The sequence below is a fragment of the Trachypithecus francoisi genome, unplaced genomic scaffold (assembly GCF_009764315.1).
Source record: "Trachypithecus francoisi isolate TF-2019V2 unplaced genomic scaffold, Tfra_2.0 Lachesis_group19, whole genome shotgun sequence".
NCBI classification, from domain to species: domain Eukaryota; kingdom Metazoa; phylum Chordata; class Mammalia; order Primates; family Cercopithecidae; genus Trachypithecus; species Trachypithecus francoisi.
In genome coordinates, this window is record NW_022681464.1 from 47782746 (window position 1) to 47796812 (window position 14067).

At 53.8% G+C, this 14067-nt stretch overlaps 1 protein-coding gene across 11 annotated transcripts in view; it reads left to right on the forward strand.

Annotated features, from left to right (window-relative positions):
• LDLRAD4 (low density lipoprotein receptor class A domain containing 4) overlaps window positions 1-14067 on the forward strand; it is a 436719-nt gene that overhangs the window by 396071 nt on the left and 26581 nt on the right. For 7 of the 11 annotated variants that reach the window (XM_033178426.1, XM_033178431.1, XM_033178430.1 and 4 more), the window contains one exon: window positions 10449-10603. In XM_033178426.1, the coding sequence (XP_033034317.1) occupies window positions 10449-10603 (155 nt within the window). Of the gene's footprint in view, window positions 1-269; window positions 1696-10448; window positions 10604-14067 lie in introns of those variants that run through there. The other 4 variants (XM_033178432.1, XM_033178433.1, XM_033178435.1 and 1 more) reach the window with 3 other exon arrangements.

The following is a 14067-nucleotide window of genomic DNA, read 5'->3' on the forward strand; positions in this document are numbered from 1 at the left end:
AAAATGAGAGCATGAGAAAGTGATGTCTTCTGGCCACCTGGAGGACCCTGCGGTGACATCAGGGCCCGGTCTCTGCTGTCATGCCCCAGGTGACGTGCCCCGGCTCACAGCAGGGCTGGCTGCTAACGTCACTGTCCTGGCTTCCAACGCTGGTAGTAACCAACAGAGTTTAGTTTTGCTTTGACAACTCCTCCTACAGCCAAAACTATTGTTATGGCCCACATGTCATTCCTATTTACCCTAAATAAGGAAAAACAAAGGCTATTCTGGGCTCCGGGCACTGCTTGTGGCGGGGGTTATTTGCAGCGTTACCATGGCAGGCTGCCCTCTCCACCGCGCCGGCGGCCACCCCGTGATTTTCTCTGAAAACTGCGACAGACTCGCAGCCTGCCCTGAATTTTCTTCACACAGCCTGGGGGCGTCCAAACGCACGGAGATGTTTTACACTCAGATGAAACAAAGTGTTTAGACCTTGGGGAAAAGAGACTGTGCTGGAACAAAGTCAAGCAGGAGAAAGCGCCCTCCTGAGACATGTGTCTGCTTTCATGTTCGAATTGCCTGGGATTCTTTTCTCTAATTTCTGATCCTCATAAACTAAAACTGCCAGGAACGCTGAGTGTCCTGACTTTGAAGGAGCCTCTGTGGCGTCTCTGTGCTACGATACGTGGGGAATAATGATGTGAGGCAGAGGGAGAGGGAAGGAAGGGGAGAGTCGAGAGGGAAGAGAGAACCGGAGGGACAGGAGCACGCAGTGTTTCCTGCTGTGGTTAGGGCCTCACCCCTGCCAGTACAGAGCTCGGTGGCGAGAGCCGCTGGGAGCTGCTCCCATCAGTTAGAGGATGTGGAGAGGGAGCCCCAGGAGAGGACAGCCCACAGCCTGGCTCGCAGCCTGAGGGACGCTGTGGGTGCTCCCAGCCGGGCGAGCACGCTCTGGGAGTGGATCTGCAGGGGAGAAGCACGCGAGCCTAACGTGAGTGTCCCGCCTGTCGCGTGTCCTGCCTTGGTAAGCGCTCTCTCCGGTCCTTCTGCTCTGAAAGCTTCCAGCAGAGATCAAGGGAAGGAGTATTGTGTGAGACGTGCAGATTTCCTCCTTTCCGTCTGGACTGGTTTGACATTTGCCTGTTGAAAAGATTATCGAACACAGTGAGACAAGATGAGCCGTCTAGCTGCGTTCTGCTTGCCTGTGTGTGTGACACGTCCAGGTGTCAGGCCAAACCCGAGACGTGCAGACTGCTCACTGATAGACGTTGCTGTAAACAGCACTGCCCTAGGTGTACAGCTGGTCTCAGGATCGGAGACCCTGGACTTACTCTCTGCTCGGTGACACGGCCGGCTTCCTGCCGCAGAGCTTCTGGTTTCTGTTGATGGCAGTTGATAATTGGTAGCCACAGTCTGCGGTCGGAGCCACAGCATTTGAGTCTAGCACCTGGGGTGGGCCCTGCTGATACAGGAGAGAGAGAGTGAACGAGGCAGACAGAAACACCCCCCCCCGCACTCACACACCCCACGCCAGCTATAACTGCAGCTCTGAGCTGCCTGGAGAGGAGATTGCCGGAAGCCGAAGGGATGCTTTGAACGTGGGGGGCTGCGTCACAGTTGAACTCCCACTTGCAGAGGACCTGATTATGTCCAGTGACCACCTGAACAACAGCACACTGAAGGAGGCTCAGTTCAAAGACCTGTTCTTAAAAAAAGGTACATTTCCCAAGAACTGCCGTGGGTGATGCATGCTGTTTCGGGTTTGCTGTGGTTCTTCCTGGAGTTTGGTCTGAGGACAGAGTTGAGAAGAGGAGAAGCTCTTTCTCAGGAAGTTTGCTTCTGCCTAACAGGGGTCTGTCAACTCAGAACATTTCAGGGTGGGACTCCCTTTAGGAAGATGCGTGTCAGGCTTTTTCATCTTCTTTCCAGCCTGGAATTCGTTTGTTCCTGTTGGAGGTGTTACGCATGAGTACACAGTTTGTTGCTTTGGAGTTTTGTTTTTTTCCAATGTCTGTCTATGAGGCTGAGACCTCCCCTGGAAATTCTGCTACTTGTTGATAGGTCCTTTCTCTTGACCTTCAGGAGTTGAAAACTGCATTTTAAAGAAAAGGTGTTTATCAGGATGTGGCTGGTTCATTGAACACTTTCTTAGGTCATCCACCTAGTGACAGCAGCTATTAGGAAGGAGAACTGTGACTCTGAGAGAGAGAGAGAGAGCCAAAGAAAGTGAGAGACAGACAGACTGGCTGTGGGATGAGAGCCTCCAAAGCCAGCTCTCTGCCCTGTGGAAATGAAGGTTCCATTCCATGTGCAGCTGTGTTTTTTTTTCTGATGCACTTTCCTAAATTAATAATGTGGAGGTGGAGGTGAGGGTGGATTTTAAATGAATCCTATAGGGGGAATTATGGCTTATGTATGTATTTTTTTCCATTTATAGCATGGCAGAGGGATAGACTTTTAAAAGGTTTATAATTGCTCTTACTCCTCTGCTGATTTTTTAGAAAATCCTGTCAGTCATCTTTGATCGGAACATATTTAGGTAAATTTCTTTCTGAAGAGATCATGAAACTCTAGGTTCTAAAATGCGTGGTGAGAAGTAATTGTAGTGGATGAATGCTTGGGCTTTCATAAAGCGAGGAGATGCCGCTCCAGCCGGACGGGCTCATGGAGTCTGCATTCGAGGGATTCCCTAGTCCGTCCGGTCATTGCTGGCGGCTGCCCGCCTGCCTGTGCCGTCCAGGGCACCTGGCCTTGGGCCGGTATCAGGTAGCTGTGCCTGGGCCACACCCGTCCTCCACGTTCATCTCTCCACCTGCAGATCATAGGGACTGTTTCCTCATTTTATTATCATGCAAATGTTGGACATAAATACATGACTACAAACAGGCCGCTCAGAGCAACCAGGAGGCTCTTTTCTCAGTGACAGATCACACCCTCTTAGACTAGTAAAATTTTTTGAATAATTGTTGCAAACTATGAAAACCTTTAGCAAAACTCCAGCGGCACTGAAGGCGTCGGGAAGTGTTTTGGGAGAACACGTGTCTGTGCCAGATGCTGTTGAAGCAGGTCAGGCTGTTGGGGTCCCTTCGTTCTTAGGGCTTCTCCACCAGCTTCTCAATGGGGAATGCCAACTTCGCGCCAGGCACACACTACCTGCTGAGACACTGTGGATGAACAAGGCGTTGACCTAGGGCTCACTCTATAGAGGAAGAAGACCAGAGAATGGAGACCACCAAGACAGTCGTAAGTGCTGCCACCGGGTTCCGAGCTGCACAGGAAGTCGCCAGAGGTAGTGAACCCATCATCGGGGCTTAGGAAAGAGCTTCTGAAGGAAGGTAAAGCCAGCAGGTGACACCAAAACCTGGGTATTTCTGTCGCGTGGCTTTTCCCTTCCGTTCCACTTGTTGTACTATACGGTAGAGGAGCCAACCCACCTCCAAGGAAAATAAAGTTCAAAACATATCATGTAATCAGGATGAGGAAAATAAAGTTCAAAACATATCATGTAATCAGGATGATGACAGCTCTTACTGTTTTGCTTCTGTACTTCAAGCTGTGAAGTCATTCTTGTAACACAGGCTGAATTTTCCCCCTCAGCCGTGGTGTTTAATGAGTGTGAATCTTCATTCAACCATTAAAATCTCCAAGAGTATTTTTGTACTAACAGTTCACAAACTTGAGGCAATTATAGTCTAAGTAGATTCCAACTCCTGCCCCCACCCGTCTTCCTGCCACCACCGCCGCCCAGTCTCTGGAGGATCTTGGAAAGAATTTACCAGCCTTTAGGAACATTCAGCACTTTGAAAGTGTCACAGAGCCATAAATAAAGAGTAAGACACCCCTAGAGCTGTCATCTCACCACCACACCCGTCTCTGCTGAGGACAGAGACAGGAAGGAAATGTGACAAGTTCACTGTGCAGAAGCCAGGCAGGCCCAGCCACATGTGGGAGGGCCGGTGTGTGTATGTCCCAGCAGCGGGGCAGGAGGGTGTGCAGGGGAAGCAGCTGCCTGGAGGTGAGGCTCTGCGGCAAGCCAGCCCCGGGCTTGGTGCTCCGGGAGAGGCCAGCACGCAGGGGAGCGAGGTGGGGTGCTGTGGTTGGTAGGGTAGGGAGTGACCACGCAGGGTGGGGCGAGGGCTTCGTGGCCAAGGGGTGGCCGTTTCTGTGACATCGCAATGTTCTGCGTGGAACGTTTTCTGGATTCTTGCCAAGATGCTTACTTGGCCTGGGGAAAGAGAGGAATGCATGCGGGGCCCAGACCGTGCCCCCTGCCCCATGATAGGGTCTTTGAGGGCATACGTTACACATCTGGAGCTTAAAAATAATTAAACTGTAGAAATAGGACTTCAGTGAAGGATAATATATTGGTGGAGGAAAGACCAAATGGAAGATGGTGTTAACCATCCCACAAATAGAAATGAGTGTTATATGAGGAGCCTAAGGTGGGACAGCCGCACTTCCCCAGAGCTCTTTAAAAATAGCGCAGACACTCATGCCTCTAGTATGATTCAGTTCAGCTCCTCATCGAACCAGGAGAGAGACCGACAGACTTCACACCGCTGCTTCTGTTCCCGTAATTCTCCAGTGTGCAGCTTGGGATTTCCTGGAGAGGTTTCCATAAAAATAGAGAGATGCCATCATCACTGTCGTCACTGTCACTGCTGTACAATAATAAAAGAAGGTGTTAGGATGCCTTCCTGTAAGTTTTAGGCTAGATGTATTAAAAAGTATCCGGTATTTCCATTGCAGTGACTCATCTGTCACAGCGTCATGAACTACAGCGCCGTAGAAGGGGGATGTGAACATTTGACTTTGGCCTCAACTTCTTTCCTTGCGTGCCCTGCTTTCTGGCCCTCTTCTGTGGACATCCGTTGCTACTGAACAAGGAAACTCGACCCGTCGTCTGTGCCAGAATCCGTGTTAGGCGCATAGCATCTTGGAAGCCCCAAAGCATCCGATTAATTTTCTAAGAATGCTACTATTCCTGCGGGTTTTATTTTTCCAAACTTTCTGTTTTAGCAGTTCTTCCAGAATTCATTCTCTTCTTAGCCTCCCCTTTCCAGCTGACTCCTTCCCAACCCCTAAAAACAAAACCCAAACCCCAGGCATCTTTCCTTTCTGTGGATGCTGGGCTCCACGCACCACAGCCACCCCCTGCCCTGCCACGTGAAAACAGGCTGTGGGTGTTTAGTGGAATTCTCCTGTTTAAAATGACTGAGAGGGTGTGGGAGGACAGGTGTTGGGGGGGGTTGCCACACACCCCTCGTGAGCTTAAAGAGGGTCATGGAGGGAGAGGGCATCTCAGTGCAGGGCTCACGGTCTGGGAATCCTCACACACATTTCCAAGAACCTGTTGACTGCAGTTTTCACTTTGAGGATCTCCTGGGCCCTGCCTGGGGAGGCTCTCTGTTCCTGAAGAGAGTACGATGCTCATCTTTTCGGTTGCTAGTGTTCTGGCTCCCGTGACTTAAAGGCGAGAAGGGGGTCTGTTTCCACTTATGGGTTTTGCCCAGAGTTCCCAGAGCAAGGCTCTGCTGCACGTGTGGGCCCTGCACTAGGCCCTGACGCCCTCAGGGGAGGGCTTCAGGAGCACCACGGGCCACCCTCGCCTGCAGCCAGGGACCAGGCTGCTGCAGTGAGATGACCAGGCTGTGAGGATGGTGGGCTCTGGGACCCAGGTGTCCCTGGGTCTTTGGTGCCTGCAGGAAGAGCTGCCTCTTGTGCCCAGGACTGAGTGTCCTTGTGGCTCAGGCCCTCATCAGGCTGCCGCCACCCCAGGGCGCCCCTCGGGGCCACTTGATTTTGTTCGCAGGCTCCTAGGCACAGTGTTCCTGCTCCCACAGCCTCTGAGTATGCCCGCAACCTTGACCTGCCCCAGGCACCATGCCACTAGGGTGCCCATGAACCCCCAGGCCACCGCTCATCCGTGTACTGTAGACGTACCTGCCACGGCTGGGCATGACTCATATTTGAATCGGCCTCGGGGCAACAGCATGGCGCAGATGTCCCAGCAGGGCAGGGCAGTGCCCATGTGTGTGGCAGGTCTATAAGAAGGCAGTCCCCTTAAAAAGAAAGATGGTGAGGGCTTTACTTTTTTTTTTTTTCTTTTTTTTTTTAAGAGACAGAGTCTCGCTCGATTGTCCAGGCTGATCTTGAACTCCTGGCCTTAAACAATTTCCCTGCCTTGGTCTCCCAAAGTGCTGAGATTCCAGGCACACCTGGCCTGGAGTTTATTTTTACGGAGAGTGATTTCATGCACTGTTTCATACAACTGAGATCTTTCTCATCCTTGCCTGAATTTTTAAATCAGACATTAGCTCAGAAAATGCACACCTTTCAGTCAATATCACATGTTCCATGTGCTGTGTCAGACCAAGAGGGGAATAAAATCCAGAGCAAATAAAGATCTAACATAAAATACAAACTCCAAAAATCTTAGGGAAAAAAATATGTTTAGAATATAAAAGAGAACCTTCCCAATCAAACAGGAAGTTTAGAAGCCATAAAGGAGAAAGAAAGTATTTGATGCATAAAATTTTATAGCATCTATAGAGAAACTCATGGTGAAGTTTAAAGAAATGACTGGCTAGGGGAAATAGTTGCAACACATAACAGACAAAGATGTGTAACCATAATATGTAAAGATTTCACATAAATGCATAAGAAATAAATGAGAAAACTATAAATACACTAATATGATTATGAAAAAGAGAAACACAAATTGCCATAACCATAGGGGAAGATCTGAAATTACCAGTAATTGGAGAAATACAAATTAAAATGAGATAGATATTTTTGCCCATCAGATTGTCACCGATTAAAAGGGTGAGTCTCCAGGGTGAATGAGGGCATGGGGAACATGCCTTCTTACTGGGATAGCCTAAACTAATGCAGCCTTTACAAAAGGCAGGTTCTCAGTAGCCATGAGGATTAAAAGTGATTATGCCCTGGGCCCAGAAATGTCACTTTTGGGAGTCTTTAAGTATGCTGACAAACGTGTGCCAACCACACACTTGCACATATACACATGCAATTTTGTGGTTATAAGAGAAAAAAGAAAAAAGCCACCTGAACAGCCACCAGCTGGAGAAGGCAAATTCCAGTATGTTTGTACTCCATAACAGACAGCTGCCACAGGGCGAGGCCAGTGCACGTGTGCTCTTGTTTAAAGAGGTCTGTGATGTGTTAAGTGAAAAGACGCAAACAAGATATTTGCACATCGATTGCAATAACTGAAAAGAGGAAAGCCTTCATTTCGTAGCAAACACACACACGTGAGGCAGCGGAGGCGTGGGCTTTCCCCAGGGACAGAGTAAGGCCTGGCATGATGCAGCGGAGGCCTGGGCTTTCCCCAGGGACAAGGCCTGGTGGAGTCAGGGGCGCTGTGGGTTGGGAAGGGAGACTTTACACTGCCCTGTTTCCTTCTGTGTGATTTAAATTTTCAAGAAGTTTTCATTTTTATAATAAAAATCCTTTTCAAATGAAACACAAATATGTAAAAAATGCCCAGAGACTTGTGAAAACATAATTTGATTTGCTTTGCTGCAAATGCGTATCTGCATAGCTTTCCCTAGTCAAGAACAGGTGACCTGGAAAGGTGCCCTCCAAGAGAAGAGTTGACTCATTGCACGACTTTGTGCTGATCCGTCCCTGTCACCGTGATTTTCCTCTATATCCATGTCCATAAAACAGTGAAGTTCTCTTGAAAAGAAAACATTCAGCTGGGCGTGGTGGCTCACGCCTGTAATCCCAGCACTTTGGGAGGCCGAGGCGGGTGGATCACAAGGTCAGGAGATCGAAACCACAGTGAAACCCCGTCTCTACTAAAAATACAAAAAACTAGCCGGGCGAGGTGGCGGGCGCCTGTAGTCCCAGCTACTCAGGAGGCTAAGGCAGGAGAATGGCGTGAACCCGGGAGGCGGAGCTTGCAGTGAGCTGAGATCCGGCCACTGCACTCCAGCCCGGGCAACAAAGCGAGACTCTGTCTCAAAAAAGAAAAAAAAAAAAAAAAAAAAAAACAAGAAAACATTCAGAAATCCTAGGGCATGCTTTAATTTGTGAATACTCCACTATTTAACTACAAAATAAAAATAAGAGTTGGTTAAAGAAGGCATTATTCGGGTCACAATAGAAATGTGACCTCGTTTCTTCTCATGGGCCATGGGAAGTATGACGTGCTTGTTTACCTAGAAACACCGTCTTCGACTTCGGGGTTCAGCGCTCATCACTGTGTTCACCGCCTTTGTCCTGAGCGGAATCTCTCTGCTTCCTTTCATGCTTGTCCCTGGGCGATCGCCTTGGGCTGGTGGCTGACCCCTGCACAGACCCTCGGGGCTGCTGGAGGCACACTCGGGCACTCTGCAGCCAGTGCAGGCCTTATCCTGTTGGCGGTGGCTGTCCTCACAGAGAGCACACACATGCAGCTGGGCAGAGCCAACCGGAGCCACACATCCCAGCCCCATCTCTCAGCCTGCGGGTGCTGAGTCGCTCATCAATTCACCTTGTACCAGTGAAGCCACTTAGCTGCCTCCCGTGTCAGGAGCGGCAAAGTAGGGGCTCCAGACTCAGCCTGGGAGACGTCACGTGGTGTCTTGGGGTAGGGTCCTGAGAAACACAGGGTCAAGGCCAGAATGTCCAGACACAGGAAGGTTATGGGCAGGGGCAGAGTCGGAGACTGTTCCTAGGTAAACAAGCATGTCATACTTCCCACGGCCTGTGAGCAGAAATAAGGTCACGTTTCTATTGGAACCCAATTGCAAAGGGCCCAAGCACCTGCTCGAAGACTCCGCACAATTTCAGTCTTTTCCAGAAAGCCCCCAGCATGAAAATTGTTGATAAGCCCCGGGGAGACTTTTTGCGTGTGTGTTGGGGTGGCGGGGGGGATGCATGGAAGTGTGGCAGTTCCGACGGACACTTCCTCCCCATAGGAAGTGGACACTCAAACCCCAAGGCTGGGCTGGGCACCAGGCCCCTAGAGCCCCCACCACTTAGCCGACAGGCTGCAGGGAACCCCAGAGCAACAGCACCCCCTTGGCTGGGGCGGGGCCAGCAGGCCTCACTGACTGCCAGCCTCAGGAGCTGCTCAGAGCATGGCCTCTGAGACTCTGAGCATGGCTCTGTCCATGTCCACAGGGAAGGGTGATGTTCCCACCAGCCTGGCCTCTCCCTGCCTGCGGGGGCAAGGGGCACTTGGCAGGTCCACCTGCTCTCTGTGCACAGCTCAGCCAGCAGCCTCCCACACACTCTGCTCTCCATTCTCAAGGCGCCAGCCCCTCTCCTGTAGGCCCCAGGGTCCCACTGCCCTCCACTCCCACCCTCAGTCCCTAGGGTGTGGGGGTCTCAGGGTGGAAGCGGAGGGCAGTACTGAAGGGTAGGACATGGGGCGATCCAGAGAACCCCTCGTCCAGCCTCACCCTCGGTTCCCAGGGTGTGACCAGCAGATGCACACAGTTGTAGCTACTGGGGAAGCACCACCTGATCTCTGCCTGCATCGCCCCACGTCTGAGCGGATACGCTGACAGATATGCCTCCCCACCGGCCGGGGCCTGAGCCCTGCTGCAGCACATGTATGTGCATATGCATGTGTGTGCGTGTATGCTGTGAGCCCAGGGCAGCACAGTTGATGGCGTTCTCTCCTCTTCCTCCTGCCTTTTGTCCACCACACCACCCCCAGATTCCTGCACTGTTTTCCTCATAGCATCCCGGAGCCCCTTGCTCTGAATTTAGGTCACTGCACGGACAGTCACTTCCTTCCAGCGTGGGGGACGAGGAGTGAAGCAGGCAGCAGAGCCATGGGCTGGGAGAGCGGGGGCAGAAAGTGGCTCCAGGCCGCCCGGGAACCCTCCACCTGCTTCCTCTCCCAAAACAGGGATCTGGCTCACCTGCTTCCAGCTGCCGGCCCAGTGTGCTGTGACTGGAAGTCGCTCTGTGTTGCTGGACTCACGTGTGAAGTGTGTGTCAATAGCATTTAGCGAATCTTTGGGGTGGTGGTGTCAGAAACCCAGGGCAGACCTGACCACTCCTGAAGCGCTGTGCCTGCAGGCCTGGAAGCAATGCACATGTGTTGCCTAACTCACCTGCATAGCCACAGCCTTGGAGGGACGGGGACAACGTTGATTTTTCCTTTTATGTATGGCTCCCTAGGGGAATTGCCTTGAGAAACTCCACTCAACCATAAAGACGGGTTTAACTTTCCTAGAGCAGTGACATTGGAGAAATAACTTCAGTTTGGGGAGGCTTTCTCAGCCCCCTGTGGTGGGGGATGGCCCAGGCTCCTCGATCCCCACGGCAGGTTTGCACAGCCTCCCAACTCTGCCATGGTGTCTCCTTCGCTAAAGCGGGATAGTCGTTTCTGTGTTCTGCGGGCCTGAGGACCAGATGTGTGTGAGAGGCTGGGGCGGTGGTGGTGCCTGGAGAATGGGTTGGGGTTGGAGGGCCAGGCGGCTAACCACTGTCCTCTTCCGTGGCAGCGGAGCTGGAGTTCGCCCAAATCATCATCATCGTCGTGGTGGTCACGGTGATGGTGGTGGTCATCGTCTGCCTGCTGAACCACTACAAAGTCTCCACGCGGTCCTTCATCAACCGCCCAAGCCAGAGCCGGAGGCGGGAGGACGGGCTGCCGCAGGTGAGTACCCCGGCCACCCGGCTCCAGCGTCAGGCAGCGGCCAGAGACGCGCGAGCCCATCAGGGTTCAGAGGCTGGGCGTGTTTTCAGTTGACATGTAACAAACGGGGCGAAGCACACCTCGTACGTGTTCCACTTAGTGAGTCCTCAAAACTCAACACACCAGTGTGACCAGCACCCAGTCAAGAAACAGGGCAGCCCCCCAGCAGCCTGCGTCGCCCCTCCCAGGCATCCCCTGGATCTTTGCTGCCCAACGTGTGGCTGAGCGAGTGTATAAATCTTTGGCTTTGCTGGTGGGCGGCGAGGCCGAGTGCCCAGTGCTGAGCCCTGTGGTGTACTGAGCACAGGACAGGCTTCTTTACAGAGCGTCCGTTTTCCAGAGCAGGGCTGTGCAGTTCCGGCCCCTGCCCTGACTTACCGAGGCTGTCCAGGGTATGGGTGCAGCCATCCAGGTGGGTTTCCTGGAGTGGCGGCTGGGCCTGGGACCCCGGGGACCTCTCTCAGGAGGGCAGAGGCTCACACTTCACTAGGATCATGGGCGCAGCCATCCATATGGGCAGAGCTGAGGTTTGTTGTCTGCTCTGCAGCTCCTGCAGGTAGTGGAGAGAGGGAAGGGGTGGGTGCCACCAAGTGCTACCTTCAGACCGTGGGGAGGGCTAGACGGGGCAGCCTCGGGGAGGAGACGGGATGCCAGGGGAAGGTGTGCACCTGACAGCCCTTTCCTCCTCTTGCCCCCTGCATCCTCTTTTGCCCCTTCTGTCCTCTCTCTGGGTGCCCAGTCCAGTCCACGAGCCCCTCCGGCCTGCTGTGTTACCTTCCTCAAGCCTCGACAGCATCCTGGGGCCCTTTGGTGTCCACAGAGCTGCACCATCCAGACGCACTGAACGCTTTGGCATCTTGATGCCTGTAGATTGTTGGACAGAGGAAGGACTAATTCTTCTGAAGTGCTAAACACACAGTGTATGGGATTCGCCTGTGTTTGGAGAGAGGACAGGGAGAAAATCTCATTCTAGCAGCAGTTTCAGAACCATAGAAGGCTTAGACATTGCTGCTTTGCCTTAATGTATTACGGGCTGTGAACGCCACCCCTGGACTTGGTGGAAACAGGCACAGCCTCCCCTGGCCCTCCAGGAGCTCCAGAACGCTCGGGGTCTCTGTGCGCGGGCACACAGGGAGCTTCTCTGTCCCCTGCCTGGGCGCTCCCCAGTCTTCCTCCCAGACCTGCCCCGGTGTTGGCTTCTCTCTCCCTAGTGTGGGTCAGGCAGCTCCTTGCTCTGTTCCTGGTGCAGACCCAGCTCTGCTTGCTGTCCCTGTTGATAGCACCTTGTGTCCTGAACACAGCACACTGGCCACACCCTTACCAACCAAGAGGCCCAGCAGAAAAGCAAAATGTGTCAAAAGAGTGTTTTCTGCGTCACGTGGCAGCAGGTTTGTGTGACGCCTTTTCCCAGGAAGCGCCGGCTGGCCCACCAGCAGAGCCTCCCTTCCCTGAAATCAGGAAGGTGATGAAGCGACGTTCAGAGGTCCCGTCAGGGCTGCATGCTGCGTGGCAGGTGAAGACATGCGCTAGTCAGTGAACTGTGTCCGCAGAAGTCCACATCCCTGTCTGGGCCTCATTTTGTTAATATGCACATACGGTGTTGCCCCTGAGAGCTCTGTTCTGGAGCTGAGCTAGGGCTTGCAGAGATCCTTGCTGCCTGCAGCGTGGGTTTGAGGTCCTGAGCTGCGATGCTATTTCTCCTCTTTTCTGAGTAACCTGAAACTGGGAGCTGTTCCTCCTCGAGGTGTGGCTGTTCCTCCTGTGGCTTCTGCATAGCTCAGCAAAGGACTCTGTGTGATGTTTCATAAAACACAAGATGCGTTCCGGCGCGATGACCAGAGGCAGGCTCGGCCCAGGCCCTCGCACCACTTCCACATCTGGTCTATTAGCCTAGTTGATGGTTCCCCAAAAGGGAGAAGAGTGGCAGTGGATGAGGAAGAAACCTCCGTTCTCTCCGGACACAGACTCAGGCCTCGCTAATACTGTGGGTGTGGCCATGCTGTGCATTCCCCTCTCTCTGCCCTGAGGGCCCCTAACCCAGGACCCTTTTCACCCAGGAATGCCCCATGCAGCCAGGCTTCCTGCCAGGCTGTGCCCCCTGTGCCCCCTGGCAGAGCCTGGCAGTCCTCTGGGCTGCTGTGCTGGCCTGTGCTCCGGGGCGAGGCGGCTGGGGAGGATAAGTGCGTGGGGCAGATGCTGCCATGCTCAGGGCTTCTTTCCTGTTACCAGAGCCCCTGCAAGCCCCTAAGCACCTCTTCCTTTCTCAGCACCGATGTCCCAGGCCTTTCTCCTGCAGCACCTGAGGCCCTGGGATTCCAGGCCCTGGCGGCAGCTCAGCACCCTCCAGTCAGCAGCTGGGGGCTGGTGCTCCTCCAGTCCTCTCTGTGGCGCAGCCTCACTAGGAGCCTGTGCACGTGCGGGAGCCTCCTGTGAGGGCCTGTTCATGGAGACCCACCCCAGGCCTCCGCGAGCACATTAGAAAATGCTGTTCTATTTAAACCTGGTGCGAGAGGGGCTGGGCATCGAATTAACCAGCTTCTGGGTGATCAGGCTTCACACTCTGATTCAACTAAAGCTGCGTCTTTCTGCTGGAAACCTGGAGAGTGGAGGTGGAAGCATAGCTTGGGGTAATAGGATGGGGTGGGTTTGGGTTTTGAGGAGGAGGACGAGTGGGCCAGCAGCTGTACTTGGTGGAGGAAGCTTCCGGCCCTCCTGTGAGTGGCCCCCTCTGCCTATACCGCGCGGCCCCTCGCCTCCCCTGCTTATACCACGCGGCCCCTCACCTCCTCTGCTCATACCGCGCGGCCCCTCGCCTCCTCTGCATATACCACACAGCCCCTCGCCTCCTCTGCCTATACCGCGCGGCCCCTCGCCTCCCCTGCTCATACCACGCGGCCCCTCGCCTCCTCTGCTCATACCACGCGGCCCCTCGCCTCCTCTGCATATACCACACAGCCCCTCGCCTCCTCTGCCTATACCGCGCAGCCCCTCGCCTCCCCTGCTTATACCACGCGGCCCCGCGCCTCCTCTGCATATACCACGCGGCCCCGCGCCTCCTCCGCTTATACCACGCGGCCCCTCGCCTCCTCTGCTCATACCACGCGGCCCCTCGCCTCCTCTGCTCATACCGCACGGCCCCTCGCCTCCTCCGCTTATACCGCGCGGCCCCTCGCCTCCTCTGCTCATACCACGCGGCCCCTCGCCTCCTCTGCTCATACCGCGCGGCCCCTCGCCTCCTCCGCTTATACCATGAGGAAGGGCCAGACCAAAGTTAACTAGACAGCATCGCAGTGGCCCTGGCTTACCTTGCTTCTTGATGAGAGTCCCCTTCTGAGAAGTGGTCACTGCCCTGCTGCCTTCTGTGGCCCCTTCCTGAGGAAGTGCCCAGCTCAGCCAGTTCCGGTCCTTGTCCCATAGGGTGTGCT